Source organism: Gouania willdenowi, chromosome 4, assembly GCF_900634775.1.
Source record: "Gouania willdenowi chromosome 4, fGouWil2.1, whole genome shotgun sequence".
Lineage (NCBI taxonomy): Eukaryota > Metazoa > Chordata > Actinopteri > Blenniiformes > Gobiesocidae > Gouania > Gouania willdenowi.
The window spans coordinates 40,501,395-40,528,773 of record NC_041047.1 but is presented as its reverse complement, the minus strand read 5'-3'; the positions used below and the strand labels follow the sequence as shown (position 1 = coordinate 40,528,773).

At 41.1% G+C, this 27,379-nt stretch overlaps 2 protein-coding genes and 1 long non-coding RNA gene across 3 annotated transcripts; 2 read left to right on the top strand and 1 right to left on the bottom strand.

Annotated features, from left to right (window-relative positions):
- Positions 1-7,172: 7,172 nt before the first annotated feature.
- On the bottom strand, positions 7,173-23,301 carry LOC114462071 (uncharacterized). Its single transcript, XR_003673913.1, has 3 exons — positions 22,919-23,301; positions 21,015-21,179; positions 7,173-7,216 (listed from the first exon to the last, which is right to left on the bottom strand). It is a non-coding gene; the product is annotated as an uncharacterized LOC114462071 (long non-coding RNA).
- On the top strand, positions 12,426-19,334 carry LOC114462047 (uncharacterized). Its single transcript, XM_028444614.1, has 2 exons — positions 12,426-12,496; positions 12,858-19,334. The coding sequence occupies exon 2, from the start codon at positions 13,047-13,049 to the stop codon at positions 19,059-19,061; it is 6,015 nt and encodes a 2,004-aa protein (XP_028300415.1). The 5' UTR covers positions 12,426-12,496; positions 12,858-13,046; the 3' UTR covers positions 19,062-19,334.
- LOC114462063 (tubulin alpha chain-like) lies at positions 23,287-25,779 on the top strand. The gene is made up of 4 exons (XM_028444665.1): positions 23,287-23,382; positions 23,529-23,751; positions 24,552-24,700; positions 24,783-25,779. Exons 1-4 carry the CDS (start codon positions 23,380-23,382, stop codon positions 25,758-25,760), a joined length of 1,353 nt encoding a protein of 450 aa, XP_028300466.1. The 5' UTR covers positions 23,287-23,379; the 3' UTR covers positions 25,761-25,779.
- Positions 25,780-27,379: the final 1,600 nt, after the last annotated feature.

Below are 27,379 nucleotides of genomic sequence, written 5' to 3'. Positions count from 1 at the left end.
CTTGGCTTTTTAGGAAGAACAACAGTTGTCGAAACGATTCTCTTGAGTACATTCATTTCCCTTCTCAGCAGCATACAGCAACCATTCTTTTTTGAGTCCATCAGGAAGCTTACTTTCTATAGATTTGGTTGTCAAGGGATTTTTTATGGCTCCAGTATCACCAAGGTCCTGCAGATCACTCAGGGCTTTCTCAACTGCTTGAATCAAATCTATAATTCTTCTTGGCTGTTGACTCCTAATGGGTGGTAACCTTTGTAGCTCATCCACTATCTCAACAGCAATGGCCGTGCGATTTCCAAAGCGGTTAGTTAGCACCCAAACAATGTCATCTGCTGAGTTGTAGGACGAGAGCCGCAGGTCTCTGACTACTTTGTCTTCCAAACTGTCGAGCAACTGGAACTTCTTGACCTCTTTTGATCCTGATGGTTCCCTGTAAACTTTGGAAGGGATGTTGGCTTCAGTCTAATGGCTGGTGTGAATGAAGCAGTCTGACCAAACATAGACATTCTTCCTTCCTCTTCCCTTTTAGCCTGAATGTAATCAGCTTTCTTGGACACCAACTCTGGGAGGGACTGCTCAAGAACTCTTAGCAGTTGGGTGATGTACCTAGCTTCAGGACGGGGAGTCCAGCGATTCCATTTCTGGAAGGTTGCCTTTGCCGTCTTTAAAAGCTGCTCCAGATGGTCTACCATAAAATCATAGGTCTCTTTGCTCGTGCCTGGTTGGATGCATGTAAACCTTTGGTTTCTTTTCTCGGCAGCTTCCAGTGCCAGTGTCACCTCTTGCTTCTTCAAAGTCCGCCCACAATCTCCTTGCAGTAGGCTTTGGTCTCCTTTAGCTTGGTTTGACACTCCTCTTCTGTCCTGGCCAAGTCAGTTCTTTGCTCAGGACTAAGTTGTTCAGCTTCTCCTACTTCAGCAAGCAGCTCGGCCTCTATGTCATTGTTATATGTCCATTATCTTTGCACCCTCAGTTGTCAGTTTAAAGAAACTTTCTTCAAGCTCTTCCACAGTCATCTCGGTATATGTCCTTCCGACACGATTTACAATCTTTGTCAACTGTCTCTTGGCCACTGTTCTGAGGGCCTTTAATTGCTGCACAGACACTGGTTCTGCCATCTTGTCTGAGATTAGGATGTGCCTGAAGCTTGACTGTTTGCCTGCCACTGGAGTTTGAACTGGAGCTCAGTCAGACTGGAACTGGAGTCAGGCTGGAACTGGGCAGGAGTCAGGCTGGAACCGGAGTTGGACTGGATCTGGAGTCGGACTGGAACTGGAGTCCGACTGGATCTCCTTGGAGCCTGTTTCCCTTCTTCGGTAAATCCACAAGCGGTTTTTTACTGTCAAGTACTCTCTTAACTGTCCTGTACTTGATAGGACGAGAGACCCACTCAGAAGATGTTTGACAGGAATTTACTCTGACATCAGGTTTCTTTACTGCATTTCTTTTATTAGTTGTAGCAGGTAGCAATGCCTTCAATCTTTCTTCCTCATTTTACATTTTCTGTCCATACCTAGTAGGACGCCAGGCATTACAGGACAAAGTCAAATAAATGCTTTCATAATTATGATATTGTAATGGACTGGGTCATATGTTAATGAGTAATGTTCCACATTAAGTTTATTCAATGTGTAACAGTGTTGTGGTTTCCCATGCACGTTAGGGCATCATTGTTACGTGCAGCTTTATCTGCCAATGTTCGTCTTTGTTTACAAGTGTTCTGCGTGTTGAATGGCTGGGAGGCTGGAAAAGGGTGGGCGTAAGCGGAGAATAGGAGAATGGTTCCCACGGGAGTTGTCTTTTCATTTTGGTTTTGTAAACAAATATCAAATAATGAGTGTTTTTTTTTGTTTTTCATGTTTTTGTTACATAATGAAAAACGAATGAACGAATGATACACGGATTGTTTAGCTCTGAAACTCGCACACTCAAACAAACAACCCGTAAATTAGAGAGAATGTGGCGCTCCAATAAAACAGAGGAGTCACGAATACTCTGGCAAGAAAGCCATAGTAAATACATGACAGCCTTACAACATACTCAATCTACATACTACTCCTCACTAATTGAAGAAAATAAAAATAATCCGAGGTACCTTTTCAGCACTGTAGCCAGGCTAACACAAAGTCAGAGCTCAATTGAGCCCATGATTCCTCTAGCCCTCAGCTGTGAGGACTTTATGACATTTTTTAACGATAAAACTCATAAGATTAGAGATAAAATTAGCCACTCCCTGCCTTCACCTGGGCCTGCTGTACCATTAAATGTAAATAGGCCTAACCTAAACTGTTTCACACATATAGGACCTCAGGAACTTCTCTTGAACCACCTACCAACCACGGTTCGGGGGGCAGACACTCTACCTTTAAGGTTAGGCTCAAAACATTCCTCTTTGGTAAAGCTTTTAGTTAGGAACCAGCTCATAGCTCATAGTTAAGATGCAATAGGCATAGACTGCCAGGGGGGTCTGGCATGCTCGGTTGGAGAGAGGTTGGAGAGGGCGTTAAAGGGGACATATCGTGCTAATTCCACTTTTTTATCCCTTAAATGCATTTTGTTGTATATTTAGAGTGTTTAGAAGTACAGAAAAAATCAAATTAGTCTCTTCAGGTGCTCCGTAGATATCTTTATATTCTGTTTTGCTCATATTTTTCAATCTGTTTCGATTTTTCTATTCTCTATTACGTTTTTTTAACTATTACATCACAGTATTTGCAGCGGAACTGCCAAATCAGTACATCAACTCCAGGTCCAACACTTCGAGCAATCCGCCATTTTTATTTCTCGCTTTTATTTTGTAGTCCAAGCTCAAGGATGCCGAAGTTACGAGAGGACAAGTCAAAATGTTCAGTTGCTGGATGTAGTAACCCACACGCTTCATTACACCGTCTCCCAGCATCAGAACCTTTTCAAAGTGCCTGGTTGAGTTTTATTTTTCACGGAAATGTGCCCACATCTGTGGGTAAGGTCATTTTTGTGCGCGCAAAGCACTTCAAGGATGACTGCTTCTGCAACCTCCACCAGTATAAAGAAGGATTTGAAAAAAGACTTTGTCTGATTGAGGGTTCAATTCCTTCTATCTTTGGAGACGACGAACAGAGCACTCCGGTAAGCTGTAAATAACGCTAAAAAGTGTGATGATAAGACCTTCCCTGTCATTGTTTTGTTAGCATTAGCATTTGCTTAGCAGTTGCACCGTCTTCAGACTTCATATGTTAGCGCTGTGTGCTCGTTTTAGATCCTTGATGATATGGCCTACGTGATTTAATTTAAGTCTAAAGTTTTCATTAGTCATTTCATTTTGACATTTTGGTCTTTGAAAAGACTATTAAAATGTATTTCGTGACGTTAGCTTGGTGCTAGTGTTAGCTCGGTGCTTGTGTTAGCTCACTTGTTAGGGTTCTGCAGGTTCATCATCTTCATTTTCATCTCGCTCCGCAGGGTCCGACTCTGGCTGGAACATGTAAGGCTGGATGGACAAGTCTTCTGTTGTTGACATTTTGTAAATAACCTCTGAATAAAAAGCTTATGCGCCACCACATAGCCGTATCTCTTCTATCAAACTACAAAAATGGCCGAGCAGGGTGGAGTTGAACCGAGTGTCACCTGAAGAGGGGGCGGGATATGGAGTTGCTCTTAGAAGCACATCAGAAAAGGGGTAGAAAAGGTGCCTGTGGAGCTATAATAATGAGGAATTCAGACCCAAGCATTGCAGTTCCGCTTTATTTAGACCACAACTGTATGATTTATATGTAAAAAGGAAGGATTTAAAACCATGATATGTCCCCTTTAAGAGAGAGGTCATTTAGGTTAGAGAGGGACCGGAGAGGGTCCCATTCCTCTCTCTAACACTCCCTCTATGTCTGCTTCTTCCATTGTGTGTTTGCTCCTGTACTCCTCCTGGCTTTTGTCTTGCAGGTCCGTGGGATCCTTAGTGTGGAGTTAAGGAGTCTCAACAACTCTGTCTCCACCCTTTCCTCTGCACACACCCAACACAGCATAACGTGGATGGCTGTTCATCATAGGAATGGGATCCACACAAGATTCCTGCTGCTTAACAGAAGGTTTTCCTTGCCGCCATGATGAATTCATGTTGGGTGTGGGATACATATGTATGTGTATATACGTATATATGCATATGTGTGTATCCATAAAATGAAGAGTCCGTCCTTAAGACTGCTCTACTGTAGTGTCTTGAGATACCATTGGTTATGATTTGGCGCTATACAAATAAAAGATTGAGATTGATTGATTGAGAGATCTGCTGCACCTGTACAGTGAATAATTGATCCAAGTACTACTTTGATTGTTTGTGGCGAACAATGCCCTAATTATAATTCAGGTCCTAATTGTATCCATCATTTTGATATATTCAGTGAGTGATAGAGGAGAGCAATCCCTGTCACCTTTTAGAGAGCAGAGGCCCTTTTTCATTTTGATGTGCAGTTTTGTTAGCTACACCCATGGCCGACCCTTTTCATTATTTTTGTACTGTGCTGAGCTCTTCCATAGGAAACTGATTATGGACAGAGTCAAAATTATTATGACTGTTCATAAATTATTAATATTTTGTCAGATTTTATTCCATCACAAATGTTTTACCAATTCTAAATATATGATTTATTATTATATCAGTGGCATTATTGTTGAAGAATAGCATGAGGTGAATAGACAGGACAAAGGCCACATGGACTCCTGGTAACCATAGGAGGAAGTTGAGATCATGCTACCAAGTTGGAGTTTGGAATTAGTTTTGAGGCCGACATTGTATTGGGCAATATGCCATAACCCTTAGTGACTTATGAAAACAAAGCCCCTTTTCATTTTGTTCCAGGAGATTTAGCAGCTCTGCAGAACTTTTAGCACACTACAATGTCAGGGACTTCCCCGAAGAACTAAAAAGAAAATGTTTGAGAAAGGGGTCAAAACTATGAAAACATTAACAAAGCAGGTAAGTCATAAATATTTATTGTAAAAATGTGGCTAAAAAATTCATGCAATAGGATTATTTACAAATACAATGAAATAAAAAAAATATACTAAGATTATTCATTCAATACAGTTACTTAAAAAATACATTGAAATAAACAAATTTACAAAGAAATACAAAGAAGAACAAGAAAATACTACTCAGAATGTCTACATTTACCAATTGCATGAGAGAGGGTACTTGGTATTTCAATCTTTGGCCTAATATGCCACAATGAGTCCACATTTGTTGTGTTCATTGAAGAGAGGGTACTCGGCATCCCAATCTTCAGGTAATTGTACCACAATGCGTCCACATTTGCCATTTTCATTATTAAGAGGGTACTCGGCATCCCAATCTTCAGGTGAATGTTCTTCAATGACCTCTGCCTCGGTTTGACTAGAGGAAAAATAAAAGAAGATTAGTACAAAATTCAAAAGAACAACAAAATGACCTTCATGTGCGTGATCGCTTTCACAGTGCAGTTACTCACTGTTCTCTGTTGTCTGGCTCCTGGCTCAGGTATGACCCTGTAATGTAGGGATGCTGAAGAGCATCAATGGGAGAGATTCTCTCTTCCCCATCCAGATACAACAGTTCTTTCAGGAACTCGATGAAGGCCTTCCTGTCTTCCACCGTCTCATTCTCCCCAAGTTCAGACATCTGGATTAAATTAAATAGAGTTTGGTCAATACACTAGTTTATACCTCTCTTGCTCATGTTAACGATAATGGTGAGTAAATTCAGCTTATAAACATGTCTGAAGTAGGTTAGATTTTAAAGAAGAGATCTCTAAGTATTTGAACTCAAATTTCATAGAGAACACTTACATAGAGCAGGTCATCTAATGATGACAAATGTGGACGATATTCGGGCCACTCCTCAGCTTGTCTTCTGTTCCTAGAGGTGTACTCTTCTGGTGTCTGAGGAAACACAATGACAATATAAGGGGTTTAAGATAAGTTTAGGGCAACAGTCAAGGTTCAACAACAATAAAAACTATGTTTTACCAGCAGCCTCCATCTTGTGCCCAATTCATCCACCTCATGACAAAAGAACCTCTTGCTGTATAAGCCAAAGTGGAGCTGGTACTTTGATGGCATTCCCAGCATCTCCACCATGCTCTGCATCTGCACAAAAAACACACAATTATACACATTAGGGGCAGTTCTTCAACACTTTCTATACCTGTAAAAAAGAGCACATGGGTAATTAAATGAATGGAGGGATGATGTATAGAAAAGACGACCTACCATGAGGTATTCACAGTAGACAGGAAAGAGGTTGTCATTTAGGAAGAGGAATGCCAGCGTGCAGCTCACTCCCCACATGTCAATGGCCCCCGAGTAAGGAAGGCCAAGACAAACCTCTGGGGCCCTGTGAAGCAAAATGAATGAAATATACTTCAGAACTCTATATTTTAGCATTAAGTACCAACACTATAATAACACACGTTTGTTCCAAAAACCCATAAGTCATTCAGGGTGACATCCTCATACCTGTAGCCGATGGGCTGATGTCTGAGCCCGGGCATGGCGGCAGAGATGGGAGAAGCCATTCCAAAATCAATGAGCTTTACGCTGAATGGACTTTCATCAATGTTGACCATCATGATGTTGTCTGGCTTGATGTCAGTGTGCATTACTCTTACAGCTTTGAGTCCCTGTAATGCCATCATCAGCTGCAGGGACACAATGAGAAAAGACAGGATGAGAATGGAGTTCCTCTTATGGAGCTGTTTAAGCTCAGGTTTGAACTCAAGGCTTTCCTAATCAATCAGCAAGAAACAAAAAGATTCATACCTGCTTTGCAATAGGACGGATGTGGTTGACGTTCAGTGAACAAACCAGGTGGAGCAAATCCACGTCCAACAGCTCAAAGACGAGGCACTTATAGCCCAGGTATTCAAACTGCTCATAGAATGTGACCAGATTGAAGTGGTCAGCATTCAGAGAGCTGATGGTCTTCAACACTGACAGCTGGAGGGAAAAAAGGACAGTTAGATCACCTTCATATCACTTTACCCCAAAAATTCATAGTTAAAGTTCTGTTGAAGGCACCAAACACTTACTTCGTCCTCCACATCTTGAAAATACTCCTTCTTTAGGATTTTTACTGCCACCAATTTGCTGCTGTTGTGAGCACGACACTTGGCAACTTTCCCAAAGCTACCTTCTCCGATAAACTCTAGGATTGTGTTTCGAGTGGAGGGGCTGTGGAGGGCATGCCCTACCATTAGAGGATGTGCTGTCAAAGTGAAATGACAGGGCACAAGGTTAGTATTCAGTAATTTAACACTAATGCTCACACAAAGAAGGAAATATTGTTCTGTCCTGTCACTTCTAAAGTTTGGGTTGGAAAAAAAGCCCAAGAGGAAAAAGTACTGAGTAACAAGAGCATCAATAGAAACGTAATGAAAAAATATCCCTCAAGAATAATAGTAAAGTACAGATACTTCAAAAATAGTTAGGTACAGTATTAAGTACTTTAAGTTCATTTGTCCACACTGAATACATGCATGTACAATATAGGAAACAGATTATTGACATTATTTGAAAGTGAAAGGTTGTCTAACTGCAAGATGATAGAGAATCCAACAGTATCTATTTGTAGTTTGGGTTTAAAAAAAAAAAAAAAACAGGCCTGCAAATCCACTGTACATGTGAAGTCCTGTCCCTGTATTGACTGCATGTGTAGCACATCCTAATTTTCTGTTGGTACACTGAGCACTTTTTACAGTAAAAAGATAGGCACACACATCTTTGATTCTGAAAGCTCCCACAAAGTGTTCCAAACAGTATCATTTACATCAAATATTGAGCCTATTTTTCAAGGAAAAGTATTTTTAATATATTAAAACCAGAGTAAACGTATTCTCTAATAATGACAATCTGTACTTCTGTTTTTGTTTTTTTTAAAGAAAATCTAGTGAATCCTTCAATGACTATAGTGTTCTTTCATCTTAGCCGATTCAAATTCATTCTCATATTATGTCTGTAAAGTCTGTTTTACCTGCAGCAGCCATTCCTCACTCAGGTTTTTACAATTGAAGCTTTCAAACTTCACAAAAATAGCTTGTTTTACTTCTGATACAAAGATACACTGACAGAGTTTTTTCACACTTCAAACAGTATCATCTACATAAGATATTAAACTTATTTTTCAAGAATTATTTTAAGTATAATCTGTACTTTTTTGGAAAAAAAATGTATTAATTATAATAATCTTTTTTTTTCCTAAAGAAAATCCAGTAATTCCTTCAATGACTACATTTTTCTTTCATCTTACTGAGCAGATTAAAATTAATCCTCATATTTTGTCTGTAAATTGTGTCTTACCTGCAGCAGCCATTCCTCTCTCAGGTTTTTACAATTTAACCTTTTCAAATTTCACAAAAATTGATTGTTTTACTTTTTGATACAAAGATGCTCAGAGAGAGTTTTTGCTACTTCACCACTTGCAGTGAGAGAAGCAACTGAAGATTTAGTTTTGTTTGAGTCTCTTTCATCTTGCTGCCACGGTAACCGTTCAATTTCAAGTACTTTTTGGGATACTTTCTATATTACATTTCTATTGATGCTGTTATTATTCAGTACTTTTCCCTCCTGTCAGCTTAGTTTTTTGCAGTTGCTTAATTTCTGATAATAAATAGTTTCATTGATTGTCATATAGGTTATCCCAGTTCTATAATAGTAAGTAAGTAAGTTTTATTTATAAAGCGCTTTTTGCAGATAAAATCACAAAGTGCTGTACAGAGTTGTGGTAAAAGTACAAGTGCAACACAATAGAATAATAAAACAAGAGTGCATAAATATCATAAGAACAGCAACATTAAAGGATAAATAAAAATTCTAATCCAGTAAATAAAAGCTTTTCTGTAAAATGTAGTCTTCAGCAGTTTTTTAAAAGTGACCACACAGTTGAGCTCCCAGAGAGACTGGTGCAGGTTATTCCAGAGTCTGGGAGCTACAGCCTGGAACACCAGGTCTCCTCTGGTTTTAAATGTAGTTTTTGGGGTCTTTAGGAGACCCTGACCTGAAGACCGATGAGTAGGGGCACAACAAGTCCGAGATATATTTAGGGGCCTGATCATGTACTGCTCGGAACGTGAGAACTAAAATTTTATATTCTATGTGAAACTTAACTGGAAGCCAGTGCAGAGTAGCAAGAATGGGGGTGATGTGGGATGTTCTAGAAGCACCAGTTGAAAGTCTGGCAGCAGCGTTCTGAACAATCTGGAGTCTGTTTAGGGTCGACTTATTAAAACAAGTAAAAACAGAATTACAATAGTCAATACGAGATGATATAAATGCGTGTATGAACAGTTCCAGATCTGATTTTGATAATAGATGCCTCACTTTAGAGATAGAATATATTTAGTCTGTCACACTCATCAATGCATTTAGTATTTCAACACTAAGACCCACACAAACATGGAAATCACATCTTGTTCTGTCACTTCTAAAGTTTGGGTTAAAAAAGAAAAGAAAAAAAACCAGCAGGCCTGCAAATCCACTTGATATGTGAAGTCCTGTCTCTGCATTAACTGCATGTGTAGAACATCCTAACTTTCTGTTGGTACACTCAGTATGAGCCATGTTACTTTTTACAGTAAATTAGTATTAAGTAGTAATAAATAGTCTCATTTTTCAGGAGCTCTTCCTGCTATATCACATTATTCTGCCACAGGCAGATTATATGTTGGTTTTTATTTGAAGTTGTTGGCTCATGGCATGTTAAAGCCAATGTTTTGAGTGTAAAATATGCCAATAAAGTATATTTCATACATAATGTTCTCATAAAGGTGTACACATTTACAGATTAGTTGTTTTTTAAGTCATATATAAAAAGAAATCACAGTAATCGCCTCATACTTTAATATCGGGATAAATCGTATCGTATCGTAACCTATGTATCGGGGTAAGAATCATATCGCCAGATGCCATGCAATACACACCCCTAATATTATTATTATTATTATTTATTTATTTTTTTTTACTTCTCTGCACATGCTGTCAAAGGTCAACACCACAGGAAGTGCAATCATTATGAGACAGCGATGCATATTTTGTTATTGCAATAAAATACATTGATTTATTTTATTGCTTAATTGTGACCATCACCAGCCCTCCCTAAGGAAGGGTAAGAAGTCTTTTATTATAGGGAGGATATAAAAAGGGAGAGCAGTGTTACACCTAAGTGGAGGGGGAGGGGGAAGGGGAGGGGAAAGGGAGCAGGGAGGAGAGACTCAAGGCAGGAAATAGAAAAGGTGGGGAAGAATAGACTGTTTTGCAGTGAGGGTGAGATGTGAGGTTGTAGAATATATTGTGCTTATTATGTTGTGTAATCCAGCCAGTATGGTGACAAGTGTGAAGCTTAGCTATAATGGTGGTGGCTGTGAACAGGTGGAATGAGTGAATGGTAGTACCTAAAGCAGGTATTTGGGATTTACGTGTCTAAGGTTAAACCCAGTATGAGTTTTATCCCACATCCCAAGGCGTGCCAGTGCATCGTTTACCAGTATATGTGCAAAAAAAAAAACGCTACTGCAAACCCAGGAACTGCCCTGGGCCCGCAGATGCAGCCAGGCCAGCAGAAAGAGCGGGGGCCAGGGAGCCCCAGGCAACCCCCCCGCGGTTGAGCAACCCCCCAGATGCCCCCAAGAGAGGCTGCCACCGCCCCCCCACACACACATCCGAGGAAGCCCCAAGCAGCCCCAACCCCTAATATTATATATCATTGCTGTTCTTGGTAAAATTGTTGCTGTTCTTTCTTATACTGACTAATGATATTTATATAATAATGATATTTCAAAGTGCTTTAAATACAATTAAAGTCAAGTCAAGATTCACAAGCATATAAAGTAAGGACTAATACAATATAGAATAGCTTCAAATACTGGTAATAAGACACCTTTTTAAAGTAAAAAAAAATAAAAAATAAATAAAAATGTTTAAATCCAAACTTAAAAAAAATAAAAATAAAATAACATTTCAAATATGTTGAAAATTTTAATGCTAAATAAACATAAGTGATGAATTATCAATATCTGATTTATAATAATATATTAGAATGTGTGTTTAGTTCACCCAGTGTGGTGCGTCCTAAAGAAGGACAGCTGATGTGTGGAGAAACACCGCCGTCTAGTGGCCACAACAGTACATTACTGGTTTATATCTCAACTGTGAATGAGTGTCTGAAAGTCTGACACAGACATAATGTGTATTTAATTATTGTTTCTATAACATTCACTCCTTATGACAGTAAAAAGAAAAAAGTAATTTATAAAGTACTGCAGTAACTATACCCTATACTCTGATACCATGAAACATTATGATTTGAAAATCACTGTGGTATAAGTTTTAACAGACATAGTGCCCTGCACTGTGATCAACAGGAACAGTAGAGCTACACATTACTGAAACTTGAACCTTTGATCAGCTGATCAATGATTACAAATAAGAAATCAGGGTCTATTTTAAAGCTTTGTGATGCATGTTTATTGCTTTATTTGTTCATTGGATCCCCATTAGCTTCCATCATGGTGATTGACACGTGTTCGTTACACCGGTAAATACATTAAGAAAACACGATATATACATTAATGTTGGTAAAATAATGATTTTAAAGATCTTTTAAATATGCGTAAAGCTGACATGTCTTTCAGGTCCATAGGTAATTTGTTCCAAGGTTTAAAATATCCTGTGATTCCTGCACTTTTAGGAGGGTGCCCCCTAGGTTACGTGTACCCCCTAGGTTACGTGTACCCCCTAGGTTACGTGTACCCCCTAGGTTACGTGTACCCCTAAGGGTACGCGATGGCACTACAGGGGTTACTTGAGAGAGAAAGAGAGTGGAACAAATAAAGTGTCTGTCTTGGTCCCACCCCAGACATGAGATGACTGGATATGATGAAAACTATAGATATAAATCTATTCAGGAGGCACTAAATCATTGATTCTCAACCTTGGGGTCACCTGGAGTTTATTTGGTGTTGCCTGAAATTTCTGAAAAATTCAATAAGATTTTTAATATATTATTGTTTTTGTTTTAATTAAATTTAAACAACACAATCTTTAACAACTGTATTTCTATACTTTCACTTTGTGAAATATAAATCTAGTTCAACTAAAATGCAGTGAAAATATATCTGAGCTCAAACATGATCAAAAACTAATTCTAGAAAACAAAATGTCTTTGGGGTTGCCATAAATTCTTGATATTAATATGGGGTCACGATCCAAAAAAGGTTGGGAACCACTGCACTAAATAATGTGTATTTCCACTTGTTTACAAAATGAGATTCTTTAACATGTGTGTTATCAGTCGTTCATTCCATCATCATGCTCTATAGATGTTTTTAAATAGTTTTTGTTAAGAATTCTTCAAGTTGTAGACTAATGTGTACTGATGCTTTTATTTTGAAATGTGCGCTCTTATTTTGAAAGGTGTCTATGTTGTGTTTCCCCTTTTCTCACTACGTTGGACTGTGGAAATGTTTGCAGTGGTGCAGCAGTCACTGATGATGTAAGTTATGTTCATAGTGATGGGAAATGAATATATACATGTTACTTACCTTTTCTGATAGTGTTGTTTAGTTCCTGGTGTGTATTTTGCATTCTTCAAAATGTGAGTTTTCACTCTTCAGCAGGATTGTGATTTAGCATTGTTTAAGCTAACAGAGTTGGTTGGTAAATGTGTTAGCCTCAGATTGTTTCCAGCTTCCATTTATATGCTGTGTGGTTTCATTATATATTATGAGGTTAATATTGACAAATGTAATCTCTACTTATTGTGAGTGTTTATTTACAGCATTTTGATTTATTGTAGTACATAATGTAGTACACAATGTTAATTTAGTCTTTTATTTCTTGTTGTACATTTCTAGAAACTGCTACTCTGTACCAGATGCATCGCTGTGCACATACAGTTCCTCAGTAAACAGTCAATATTCATCTGATGTCTCGTGTGCTCTCTGATCGGAGCCCTGCAGTGGTCAGTTAGGCTAAAATCAGCAATCAGAGGTATCAATCCTCAACAAAGGTCCTTCGAGCCGGATAATTGACTACCGCAGAATATGTCATCAGAAGACGATACAATGACCATCCCTCATATGGAGGTACGAGAGCGACAAGTGAGACAGCGCCGCACACCTAGGCATCTAGAGCAGTACATCCTTGCCTACAATCCTCGTAGGCCTGCCCCTTCCTCCCACCCTGACAATGGAGAACGTGAGGAGCAGAGAGGAGCAGCGGCCGCAGCAGACAGTGGACAAGCAGATGCAACTTCTCATCTTGGTGCAAGCGGAGCCTCACGTAGCTCTAACTCAGGTGACCCACTGAGCACCACATCACTGAAACAACTCATTGAATCTTTATCCAGGAGTGAGGAGGAGGAAAGAGCGGAGATAGCTGAAGTCACACACAAACTCCGTCAATATGAACATCGACAACGTCGTCGTCAAGAACTACTAGGGCACATCACATCATTCCTGCGAGAAGAAGAGGAGAATGATGAGGCTTGCAACGTGAAGGGTTCCATGCCCACTCAAGTACAAAGTCAGTCTCCACTTCACACCCTTACCTGTGTTCACCCTCTGAGCTACTCCCCTCCAGCAGAGAGGCAGGTTCAAAACATGGAGTCTCACATTGAAAGACATACACCAAATATGATTTCAACATTAGAGGGAGAAGCTGGACCGAGAGACTACACCTCTATCATAACAAGCGAAAGAGCGAGATCTGCATTTACGCCATTGCATCCAGTCCCTCCAGAACACCCACACTCCCCCTATTCAACCATCTCTGCGGGAGCGATAACTCCAACCTCGGCACAAAGACACCTCATAAAGCCAGTCCCTCTACAGCCCCAGATGACGGAGCTGTATCGCTGTGAGGATGGAGTTTCCTATATGCACCAGCCTCAGGTACCACAGCTGTTAACCAAAACAGCCCTGTCTTACAATCCCACACCTCCAGCTTTATATCAGAGACTTCCCCCATCTCAAGCCCCCTCAACTTATAGCCTGCCTCATTATGTACCTGTGCCAGCATCGGTAGTTGCACCCCAGACTCTTCCACCTGCCTCAGGAATGCGTAATATCCCTGCAGCTGTTCAGTCACAGTTTCCAGCCAGCCAGGCCATAGCCCCACATAACTTTAGCACACAACCACGCTCCATATATGGTGTGCCCAAACCCAAAATTCCAGATTTCACTACAGATAGTGAAAGGGAATTTGCCAACCTGAAGTTAGCCTTGGACAACCTGCTCGAACCTTATCCTGAACTGACTGAAAAATACAAATACCATGTGTTACTCGAACACCTCAAACTCCCTGAGGCACAGATGATTGGTCAGTCATGTCGACATGCCCCCTTTCCCTACACTGCAGCCATGCAAGCACTACAGCTCCAGTACGGCCAGCCACATCAGTTAGCACAGAGTGAAATAGCAGCTATCCTCACTACACCTGATGTGAAGTCTGGAGATGCACGCACTTTCCAGAGCTTCGCTCTCAGAGTCCATCTCCTAGTTAGTATGCTACTCTCCCTGGAGGGACCTCAAGGGATGGAGCTCAACTGCTGCTCACATGTTGACCGCCTACTTAGTAAGCTGCCCAAATATCACAGGGATGGGTTCATTGAATACCTTCAGATACAGGGAAAGCTCAACACCACAAGCCTCAATCCCTACAACCTCCAAGACTTGAATAGTTGGCTTCAAGGTAAAGCTCAGCAGCAGCGTCTATCAAACAGACTAGTGCAGCGCTACCAACTGGAGAAACCTGCAAGCAACGAGAAGGAGAAAATCCCATATAGGGGCAAAAGTCAGAGCGTAGCTGTGTACCATGGAGCAGAGCCCACTCAGTCAAACACCCCCAATAAACCCACATCATTTGGTGGCAAGAAACCTTTCAAAGTGCACTGTCTCTTCTGTGACAGCAAAGAACATTACATCAGCAGATGTCCCAGCATTAAAGTGAAATCAACAACAGAGCTGGACAGATGGATAACAGAAGGGAAACGTTGCTGGAGATGCGCTCGTACTCACACACCTGAGTCTTGCAACCTCAAGAAACCCTGTAGCGACTGCGGTGACATCCATCTCCAAGTGCTTCACAATGTCGCTCAGTGTCGCGCTACCGACCTACAGCCAAGAGCCTCAGAGAGCCGAGTCTACTTGACACCCAGTATAACGACCAGCAAAGTGCTCCTGAAGGTGGTTCCAGTCTTGCTGCACAACAATTCTAATTCAGTGGAAACTTTCGCTGTGTTAGACGATGGCGCACAGCGCACTATGATCTTACCAGCAGCTGTCCAGCTGCTTCAGCTGAATGGAGAGTCAGAGACCCTCACCCTACGCACAGTACGCACAGACGTCACACATCTTCAGGGTTCAAAGGTCAATTTCCAGATCTCCTCCAGAGCCAACCCACGGAGGCAGTACAAAGTTCAGGGAGCATTTACCGCCACAGGTCTAGATTTAGTAGAACAAACCTACCCTGTACAGATGCTTCAAAGACGACACTCCCACCTGCGAGGTATACCGCTGCAGCCTTTCCAAAATGTACGGCCACTAGTGTTACTCGGTTCTGATCATGTACACCTCATCACGGCAACGGAACCAATCCGCAGAGGGTCTAATGGTGGACCCATAGCCATCCACACTGTCCTGGGATGGGCCCTGCAAGGTGCAGAGAAGTGCATACCAGAGCAATCACCGGTGCAGCAGTGTCTCTTCACTTCAGTCGTTAGCCCAGACGACCTTCTCTACCGAAACGTCGAAAGATTGTGGCAACTTGATGTTTTGCCCTTCCGAAATGAGAAATTGGTCGTTCGCTCTCGTGAGGACCAGGTCGCCATAAGCCTCCTGGAAACCAAAACACAGCGAATCAAAGAGGGAGGAGTCTGCCGGTACGCAACCCCACTCTTGAGGAAACCAGGATCACCTAAACTCAATGGCTCTGCACACTCAGTCATGGCTCATCTGAGGGCCACAGAGAGACGGCTCAAGAGGGATCCGGAGAAAGCAGCAATCTACTCAGCTGAGATCAACAAACTCATCAAAGCGGGGTATGTAAAGAAGCTCCACCCGAAAGATGTAGGACAGTCTGCAGAAGCATGGTACTTACCCCATCATCTGGTGTGCCACAACAACAAACCACGCCTGGTCTTCGACTGTTCATTTCGGTTCCAAGATGTCTCCCTAAACGAACAGCTCCTGCCTGGGCCTACGCTGGGTCCATCACTGGTTGGGGTCCTCCTTCGCTTTAGGCAACACCAAGTAGCAGTAAGCAGCGACATTCGTGCAATGTTTCATCAAATCAGCCTGCTACCTGAGTACAGACCACTCCTCCGGTTCATCTGGAGGGACCTGCGTTGTGAAGACCAACCAGATGTGTACGAGTGGCAGGTGTTGCCATTTGGTACAACAAGCAGCCCGTGCTGTGCCATTTTTGCGCTTCAGCAACATGCTCGTAATCACCAGGACACCCATCCTGAAGTGCTACAGTCGGTACAGCAGAGCTTCTACGTTGACAATTGCCTGGAGAGTTTTCCCACTATATCGACAGCCAGGCAGAGAGTCGACCAGTTGCGCACCTTACTGGCAGAAGGAGGGTTTGACCTCAGGCAATGGGCCAGTAATCAATCCACGGTGATCACTCACCTTCCAACCGACGCAAGATCCTCAGCTACGGAGCAGTGGCTGAGCCAGAGCCGTACTGACCCGCTTGAACCCACCTTGGGCCTGAGGTGGAACTGTGCAGCTGATACCCTTAGCTATCAGTACAGGATAATTGAACATTCTACGCTGACAATGAGGACAGCGTATCAAGTGTTAGCCAGTCAATATGACCCATTAGGGTTCATGGTGCCATTCACAACCCGAGCCAAGGTGCTTATACAGCAGTTCTGGTCCAAAAAAAGGGGCTGGGATGATCCTGACCTACCGCCTGTCCTCAGAGAAGCCTGGGAAAACTGGGAGAGTGAGCTGAAGCACCTCAGCAGTGTATCCATACCCCGTTGTTACTCACCTGTCCCAGTAGAAGGTACAGATGTCAAGTGCGACCTCCATGTATTTTGTGATGCCTCGGAGCAAGCATATGGAGCAGTCGCATACCTTACAGTCTATGCAGGTGACACTATTCACACCTCCTTCGTGATGGCAAGATCCAGAGTTGCTCCGAAAAGGCAACAGTCTATTCCCCGCTTGGAGCTCTGCGCAGCACTAGCCGGAGCTCAACTCGCCAAGCTCATAGAAACTGAGATGTCACTCCCTCTCCGACAAACAGTCCTGTGGTCTGACTCTACCACCGTATTGGAGTGGCTACAATCCGATTCCTGTCGTTATAAGGTGTTTGTCGGAACTCGGGTGTCAGAAATACAGGAGCTGACTGACCGAAGGTCCTGGCGCTACGTGGACAGTCTAAACAATCCGGCCGATGACATAACCAGGGGAAAGCCACTGTTGGATCTTGCAGAACATGGTCGCTGGAGTCAAGGCCCCCTGTATCTCAAGCAAAGCACAGAACACTGGCCGACGAAGCCGAAGCAAACTACGACAGGAGGCTTGTCTGAACTTAAAGGTATCACCCTTTGTTGCTTCACGGCCGTGGAGTCCAATAACAGCATTCCTGATTCTAGTCAGCATAGCTCATGGGAGAAGCTGGTGGAGGCAACTCAACGAGCTCACGGGGCGGCCACAGATCAAGAACATGATCAGCCCCTCAGTCGTAGAGATGCAGAGGTACTGTTGTTGAGAGGGTGTCAAGCTCATAGCTTCTCTGAGGAAGTTGCAGCGCTTAAAGCACAGAAACCTGTCCCAACTCACAGTCGTCTCATCAACCTTGCTCCAGAGTGGGATGATGAAACTGGTCTCATTCGTGTGGGGGGAAGGTTGCGAAGACTGCAGAATCTAAGTATCGGTGAGATTCATCCAGTTGTGCTGGATTCAAGGCATCCTGCAGTGAAACTCCTCATCAAGGACATGGATGAACATCTCTTACACCCCGGTACAGAACGAGTCTATGCGGAGTTGAGGAGACAGTATTGGATCATACGAGGACGTCAGGCCATCCGACACCACCAACTCAATTGTTCAACTTGTCAGCGTTGGAGAGCGCAACCAAAGGTGCCACAGATGGCAGATCTTCCCCCACAACGCCTCAGACTGCTTTGTCCGCCATTCTATTCAACTGGTGTCGACTGCTTTGGGCCTTACCTGGTGAAGATAGGTAGACGGACAGAGAAGCGCTGGGGCGTGATTTTCAAGTGTCTCACAACACGTGCAGTACACCTTGAGCTTCTGAACTCCATGGATGTCGATGCCTTCCTCCTCGCTCTGCGTCGATTCATCGCCCGGCGGGGTCGTCCAAAGGAAGTGCTATCAGACTGTGGTACTAACTTTCGTGGTGCAGAGCGAGAACTTCGGGAGGCCTTCGCCACAATGGAACCACGACTGAAAGAACAGCTGGAAGTATATCAGATCGATTTCAAGTTCAACCCACCAAATGCTCCGCACTTTGGTGGAGCGTGGGAGAGAGAGGTGCGGTCGGTTAAATCTGGCCTTCAAGTTGCAGTGGGCAGTCAGTCTGTCACAGAGGATGTCCTGTATACAGTTCTAGTGGAAGTGGAGGGGATCTTAAACTCAAAGCCACTGGGATACGTGTCAGCTGATGTGGCCGATTTGGACCCCATTACTCCGAACATCCTCCTAATGGGGCGGCGGGATGCAGCTCTGCCTCAGGTGGTCTATGCTCCAGTTGGTATGGGGCGGCGACGATGGCGACATTGCCAAGCACTGGTGGATCAGTTCTGGCTTCACTTCACGAGGAACTACTTACCAACCCTCCAGACTCGGCAAAAGTGGCAAAGGTCATCAAAGAACATCACTTTGGACTCTGTCGTACTAATCGTTGACCCATCACTTCCAAGAGCTCACTGGTCCATCGGGAGAGTCATCAAGGCTGTCGCTAGCCCAGATGGATGTATCAGAACAGCAGAGGTCAAGGTTAAGGATAAAGTTTACGTAAGACCAGTTGCTCGACTTATTAAACTTCCTGACCTTCAGGATGACATCAAAGACACTTGAAGAATCCCCGGTCTTACACATTTTCAAGCAAATGTGGGGGCGGCTGTTAAGAATTCTTCAAGTTGTAGACTAATGTGTACTGATGCTTTTATTTTGAAATGTGCGCTCTTATTTTGAAAGGTGTCTATGTTGTGTTTCCCCTTTTCTCACTACGTTGGACTGTGGAAATGTTTGCAGTGGTGCAGCAGTCACTGATGATGTAAGTTATGTTCATAGTGATGGGAAATGAATATATACATGTTACTTACCTTTTCTGATAGTGTTGTTTAGTTCCTGGTGTGTATTTTGCATTCTTCAAAATGTGAGTTTTCACTCTTCAGCAGGATTGTGATTTAGCATTGTTTAAGCTAACAGAGTTGGTTGGTAAATGTGTTAGCCTCAGATTGTTTCCAGCTTCCATTTATATGCTGTGTGGTTTCATTATATATTATGAGGTTAATATTGACAAATGTAATCTCTACTTATTGTGAGTGTTTATTTACAGCATTTTGATTTATTGTAGTACATAATGTAGTACACAATGTTAATTTAGTCTTTTATTTCTTGTTGTACATTTCTAGAAACTGCTACTCTGTACCAGATGCATCGCTGTGCACATACAGTTCCTCAGTAAACAGTCAATATTCATCTGATGTCTCGTGTGCTCTCTGATCGGAGCCCTGCAGTGGTCAGTTAGGCTAAAATCAGCAATCAGAGGTATCAATCCTCAACAGTTTTCTAAGCAAATTGTTGTAGTCGGATAAAGGAGGTACTGTGATTCAGAAATAAGAAAAAGGGGGTACAAACAAGTGTGAAAGCCACTGTTCTAGAACATCAGTACATTATTGTAGGGAACACAAATGAGCTGATATTGCAACATTTAGCTAATAGATTTTGAGGTAGGTTCACATTTCTGTTGAGTCACTGCACAAAGACTCAAAGTATTTTTTTTACATGAATCATTGATATTATTGCAGATGTTGGAGCTGTGTATTTTTATGAAGGTAGATATGTTGCAAAATGGGAGAACTTGTTGAATGTGATGTGAGCTTGTGTTAAAAAATAAATAAAAAATTCACCCACGTGTGAAATGATTTTCACGAGACAAATGATGGGAAAAAATGTAAACCTGTAGATTTACAATTTAAACCCAAAGAAAATATTCACACATGCATGATCTGAACGTGAAGTCACAGAAAAAATATTACCAAATGTGTAGAATGATATTACAAAAATAAAATGACAGTTGCAAACATGTAACCAAACATTTATTCGTATGTTTTTTTTTTCTTTATTTCTTGTGCCAGTTATTGTTTATAACCACAATTCTACGGTTACAACTTCTCAATTCTGCAGCTACAAATGCACAAATATTTTTCTCACCTAAATCCCATTTTGCAACATATCTATTTATTTATTTATTTATTTATTTATTTATTCAGTTTATTTCCGACTTGGTTACATTCACTTTTTTTTTTTTTTTTTTTTTTTTTTTTTTTTTTGTACATGCCGAAAAAGGAGACGAGAGAAGCAGTTTGCTTATCCGGGTCCCGTCCCCTGTTTTACCATCGCAAATTTACATGGGTTTACATGTCTCTCTGGTCAAAACATTCTTGATTTCTTCTGAACCGTCCTTTTTTGTGTATTCTCATCTGTAGTCCAGCTGAAATGGCCTGAGTGACAGTTCTTGCGAGATTTTATTTTATTTTATCTACCTTCATATATTTTTGGCAGGGGAGTTTATATCATCTGTGTTTTGAATATGAGTTAAAGTTTGTGTGGCAAGATGAGGATCATAAAATAATCAATCTGGTTGCTGAACAACGCCACCTGGGGAATTTCACTCCAGGAAGTTATCACCAGTTGTAACATGTGGACTAAAGGCTACACAGGTTCAAAATTAACCACGGGGCCAGAGACAGTGTTCAGAAGTACAAATAATCTTTATTACAATGAGTGTTAAAAGCAGCTCACCTGCTATCGATACCTAATATTAGACAAGGCCAGCAGAGGGGAATGGACAGTGCTGGGTTACCTCGGAGGCCCAAAACCAAGGAGGGACGAGGAAATCATACAATCACTCGTGACACTGCGCACACACACACCAGGGATTGGGTCGCCGACCGGAGTCCACAGCACCTGTCCACAGGGCAAAGGAGAACCATAAAATGACCACCCAGCACACTCACTAAACAATAAACAATATAGAAATAACAAGTGGAGGAGTTCAAGTATCTCAGGGTCTTGTTCACGAGTGAGGGTAGGATGGAGCGTGAGATTGAGATAGACGAATCGGTGTGGCGTCAGCAGTGATGCGGTCGCTGTATCGGACTGTTGTGGTGAAGAGGGAGCGGAGTTGGGGGGCAAAGCTCTCAATTTACCGATCGATCTACGTTCCTACCCTCACCTATGGTCATGAGATTTGGGTAATGACCGAAAGGACAAGATCGCGGATACAGGCGGCCGAAAAGAGTTTCTTTCGCAGAGTGGCTGGGCGCACCCTTTGAGATAAGGTGAGAAGCTCAGTCACTCGGGAGGAGCTCGGAGTAGTGCTCCTTCACGTTGAAAGGAGCCAGCTGAGGTGGCTCGGGCATTTGTTTTGGATGCCTCCTGGTCGCGTCCCTCAGGAGGTGTTTCAAGCATGTCCTATTGGGAAGAGGCCACGTGGTAGGCCCAGGACACGCTGGAGGGACTATGTCTTTGAGCTGGCCTGGAGTCGCCTCGGGGTCCCCCCAGAACAGCTGGAGGAGGTGTGTGTGGATCGGGAGGTCTGGGCATCTCTGCTGAGACTGCTGCCTCCGCGACCTGGCCCCGGATAAAAGCGGTAAAATGGATGGATGGATGGAAATAACAAAATACAATATAACCAAAAGCAAACTACGAAATAAATTGAACTCAATCAACAATTAACAATTAACAATTAAATCTCAAATACAAGAGAAATACAAAATAAATCAAATTCAAATCAATACAAAAATGAAGGATCACATAAATCAATAAAAAAATGAAAAATAATTGAATGTCCAACAGAATATCAACGCAAACAAAAGAAATACAAAAAAATGAAATTCAATTAATCAGTAAACAAATATTTAAATTTCAAATACAAAGGAACTACGAAATAATTGAAATTGAAATCAGAACACAAATGAAGGAGCAAATAAATCAATAAACAAAGTATTAAATCTCCAACAGAATGTCAATGCACACAAAAGAAATACAAAATAAATCAAAGTCTAAAGAGCATAGGCTGCTGATAAAAATAAAACAGCCGCATTGACGCAGCAGCGGTATTCTGACAGCAGAGGAACACTAACACAGTGCGGCCAGACCCGTATATAAAATGTGTGAGTCACCGCCCAGCAATCAGTGGAACAGGAGGGGTGAGGAACCACTTAGGTAAAGTTAGAAATATATTCACAGGTTCAGCTTTTCATTCAGTAACATGTTGTAGTGTCATCAAACTCTCAGCACACATAGTTGAACTCTTCTTGATTAACTATGTGTGCTCTGAAAAAAAAAATAAATAAATAAAACTACTACATGTTATAAGACAGTTATTGCATATTTTGGTACTTATTTAATGAAAAAAAAGTCACTAAAATGTTACAAAAGCACATTTGTTGAAACTAAGTGTTGTAGTATAATCATGAAGAGTTAATCTATGTGTGCTGTGAGTTTGATTACACTACAACATGTAATAGTACAGTTATTGCATATTTTAGTACTTATTTAATGAAAAAAATCACTAAAATTACATGAATATTTATTAAAACTAAGTGTTGTAGTATAATCAAGAAAAGTTCAACTATGTGTGCTGTAAGTTTTATGACACTACCACTTTCCTTTGTGAAGTTATTGGTTTTTATTTTTTGTACCTTTTTCCGGTGTTGTAATTTGCAGACGGTCCCTGCTTATTCCAGCCACAGTCGGCTCCGCGTAGAGGCCAATATAAATGACCAAGAGCGGAGAACGGCTCGTTTTGAGGAAAATCCGCTTGTAGCGTTCAGTCCACCTTGCTGTGATTGTAACGAGGTCTCGGTTTTGTAAAAGCAATGTTCCGTTGATGAGTTATTGGTCCGGAAAAGCTGAATCTGTGAATATTTTTATAACTTTATCTAAGTCTACAGTCGCATCTTCGACATTAACACAAAAAGTAAAAAAAAGACATTTACAACACGGCCATAGTGTACATCCGGGCATTTTTTTGCTCATTATTGGAACGCAATGACGTACTGGTTATGACGTCAGACTTAGTGCGTGTAGTTCACAGTACACGGTGTCGAAACACACTACAACTTCTCTCCAAAGCCTGAGCATTTAAAAAGAAAGATAAACAATGGTAAGACAGGATTTCATTGTCTTCATCTGCTTTATATTCATAATTGAACAAATGATTAGATTTTGCAATAAACAAATTAGCATATGACCAACTGATGTCATGATTAAGTGGTGCCAGGATCCTGATATATTGTTTTCTCTCTGCAGCGTGAGATTATTTCTATTCATGTGGGCCAAGCTGGAGTCCAGATCGGTAATTCCTGCTGGGAACTTTTCTGTCTGGAGCATGGGATTCAGCCAAACGGACAGGTGCTTTCTAACCAGGAATCTGGAGGAGGAGACGACTCCTTCAACACCTTCTTCAGTGAAACTGGGACAGGGAAACGTGTCCCCAGAGCGCTTTATGTAGACCTGGAGCCTACTGTCATTGGTTTGTAATCATATCATTACTCATTATTATATGATTATATCAGAACTATGACTAACAAACTTATAACTATACACAGAATACTTCTTTATACTGGAATCACTGTGAACACATTATCATTTCTTTTAAATATCAAGACAAAACAATGCAATTCTGTGATACAACAAACCCATTGAAAAAATATACAACCTATTTTAAAATTTAAAATTACAATAATACAACATAACACTTACAGGTATAGTGCAAATGTCTCAAGGAAACAATAACAACAATGGTGCAAAAATCCAAAAACAATGTAAAACAGTGCAATCAAAAGTTAAAATACAGTATATACAGTTTCAGTTACTTTCCTGTTTGATTTTAGGTTTTGTGTTACTGATTAATCAAATCAAAGAACACAATGTGCAAACAACATAATATAATTACTGTATATAGAATAGAACAAGAATTAGAATAAAATAAATAGAAATATGAGCAGAAGATTAACATATAAAGTTACAGATTTTTAGTATTAATATTCAATTAGGAGAAAACATGTACAGTGATTGTAAAGGGTGTGTTTCACGTTCATTATACCTTTTTAAATTATCATTTAAAAAAAAAAGAAATGTGGTGCTATTTGGCCCCCTTCCAGCAGATGGCGCCCTGGGCCTGTGACTAAACATCAGGAAAACTGCACCAATTAAATAAGTCATGTTTTTTTTTAAACAAAAACGTCTATGGATTGAAGATTATTCTGAATTGTGTATTTCATTAGATTATTTTGAAACTACATAACTTTACTGCTTTGAGTTTCTCTATAGATGAAGTGCGAACAGGAACGTACCGTCAGCTGTTTCATCCAGATCAGCTCATCACAGGAAAAGAGGATGCTGCCAACAACTATGCCCGAGGACACTACACCATTGGGAAAGAGATCATAGAACTTGTTATGGATAGGACTCGTAAAATGGTACAGCTAAAAGAAATGAAAGTTGCAGGAAATAAAACATAATCTTAAAACTAATAAGGATTTTATTGCTTTTTTTTTACAGGCGGATCAGTGCACTGGCCTGCAGGGATTTCTCATCTACCACTCCTTTGGTGGAGGCACTGGCTCTGGTTTCACCTCCTTGCTGATGGAGAGGCTCTCTGTTGACTATGGTAAAAAGGCCAAGCTTGAGTTTTCTGTCTACCCATCACCCCAGATTTCCACTGCTGTAGTTGAGCCTTACAACTCCATCCTGACCACCCACACCACCTTGGAGCACTCAGACTGTGCCTTCATGGTGGACAACGAGGCCATCTACGACATCTGCCAGAGGAACCTTGATATTGTGCACCCTTCATACCCTAATCTTAACCGTCTCATGAGCCAGACCATCTCATCAATCACATCTTCTCTTCGTTTTGATGGAGCTCTGAATGTTGATCTGACAGAGTTTCAGACCAACTTGGTGCCTTACCCTCGTATCCACTTCCCAATGGCCACCTATGCCCCGGTCATCTCTGCTGAGAAAGCCTACCATGAGCAGCTGTCTGTGTCTGAAATCACAAACGCCTGCTTCGAGCCAGCCAATCAGATGGTGAAGTGTGATCCTCGCCATGGTAAATACATGGCCTGCTGTCTGCTGTATCGAGGTGATGTGGCGCCAAAAGACGTCAACGCTGCCATTGCAGCCATTAAGACCAAACGCTCCATCCAGTTTGTGGACTGGTGCCCCACTGGCTTCAAGGTGGGCATCAACTACCAGCCTCCCTCTGTGGTTCCTGGAGGAGACCTGGCCAAAGTGCAGAGGGCCGTTTGCATGCTGAGCAACACCACTGCCATCTCTGAGGCCTGGGCCAGACTAAACCACAAGTTTGACCTCATGTACGCCAAGAGAGCCTTTGTCCACTGGTATGTTGGAGAGGGAATGGAGGAGGGAGAATTCTCAGAGGCCAGAGAGGACATGGCTGCCCTGGAGAAAGATTATGAAGAAGTTGGCGCTGATAGTGTGGAAGATGAGGGAGAGGAAGGAGAAGAATATTAAAGGGCTTGATGTAACTGCACACCCCAAAAGTTTGTCATCAGTCATTGTTCCACCAACTGTTTGCTCTGAAGTGATAAACTAATAAAATGAAAAATAAAAAAAGTAAAAAAAAGACATTTACAACACGGCCATAGTGTACATCCGGGCATTTTTTTGCTCATTATTGGAACGCAATGACGTACTTTGGTACAAAGTAATTTGGTACAATTACAAGTTACCTGTTAAAAAAATAGAATCAGTAACTTACTCTAAGTATCACTATATTAAAGTAATGTAACTGATTACTTTTGGATTACTTCAACACCAAACATGCAAATAAAGACAGAAAATGATAGAATACGTGTAACCTGCTCACTGTATTATTTTAGACAGACATAAAATCACCTTCTATAGTGACACTGTATTAAAGGGAATGTTTTAGTTTAACATAGACTGGGAGAAACCACAATAGTTTAAATAAATAAGGTTATCAATCAATTTACTCATTAATTATGAAAAACTCAGTTTATTCATTGACCTAGACCACAGTCCATACAATAACATGATTATTGTATTGTATAAAATAAATGTTATTGTTACAGCTTTGTAATATATGTAAAAAATAAAAGCACCACCTGAAAGTGGTGTCAGATAGTTCTATATTTATAGTTACAAAGATTATATACACAACATAGCAACAATTATTATTAACATGCTCCAATGTTAACTATATCTTATTTTGTCTACACTGGTGTCAGCATGTACAACAACTGTGTTTGTGTTTATTATTTAAATGGTAAATGTACTTGATTTATATAGAGCTTTATCCCTACAATGAAATTCTCAAAGCACTTTACATATCAGCTCATTCACCCATTCACACTCACATTCACACAAAAAAGGGACAAAACCGACTAAACCTCATCAAACCAACCAAGTCCCCATTATTCACAGAATGAACAAAGAGCTGTGCAAAAGGCTCAATATTTAACATTTAATAACTCAGCTTCATTTATTAATACAAGTGTTTTATATAACAAAAACAAATCTACAACAACACCTTTATTATTAACAAAAACACATGTCTGTTAATTGTAACATTTGAGCATCATGAGGTACATTTAACAAACACTAAAGAACTAATCAAATGTAATGGTAAGTGCTTCTTTTGTTTAGCTAAGCAGACATTAAATTGCTGTTTTCATGGTACAAATCCCTTTTTGTTCGTTCAAGTTCAAGTTCAAGGTTCTTTATTGTCAAATATGCACCATGTTAAACATACAGCACAGATGAAATTGCAATCCCCCCCCAACCCCCAGTGCAAACCTGCAGTGCATAAAAAGAGCACTTAAAACACAAAAACACACAACAAACACACAAAAAAACAACTAGCAATACTATACAACAAATAACAACTAAAGACATTCGGACAACAAATAACGAACAACAGACAATCGACAGACAAGGCACTTGTGAGTGTTCCACTATGAGGTAGAATGTTAGAGTTAGTAACAAGTATTTCAAATTGATTCAGTGAAAGGTATCAGGAGTTAAATGAAAACATTTTACAAACAACAAAAACATTTGGTGTTTCTGTATGTGAGACCATATAACAGTTTAAATGTACGTCTAAAGGAAGG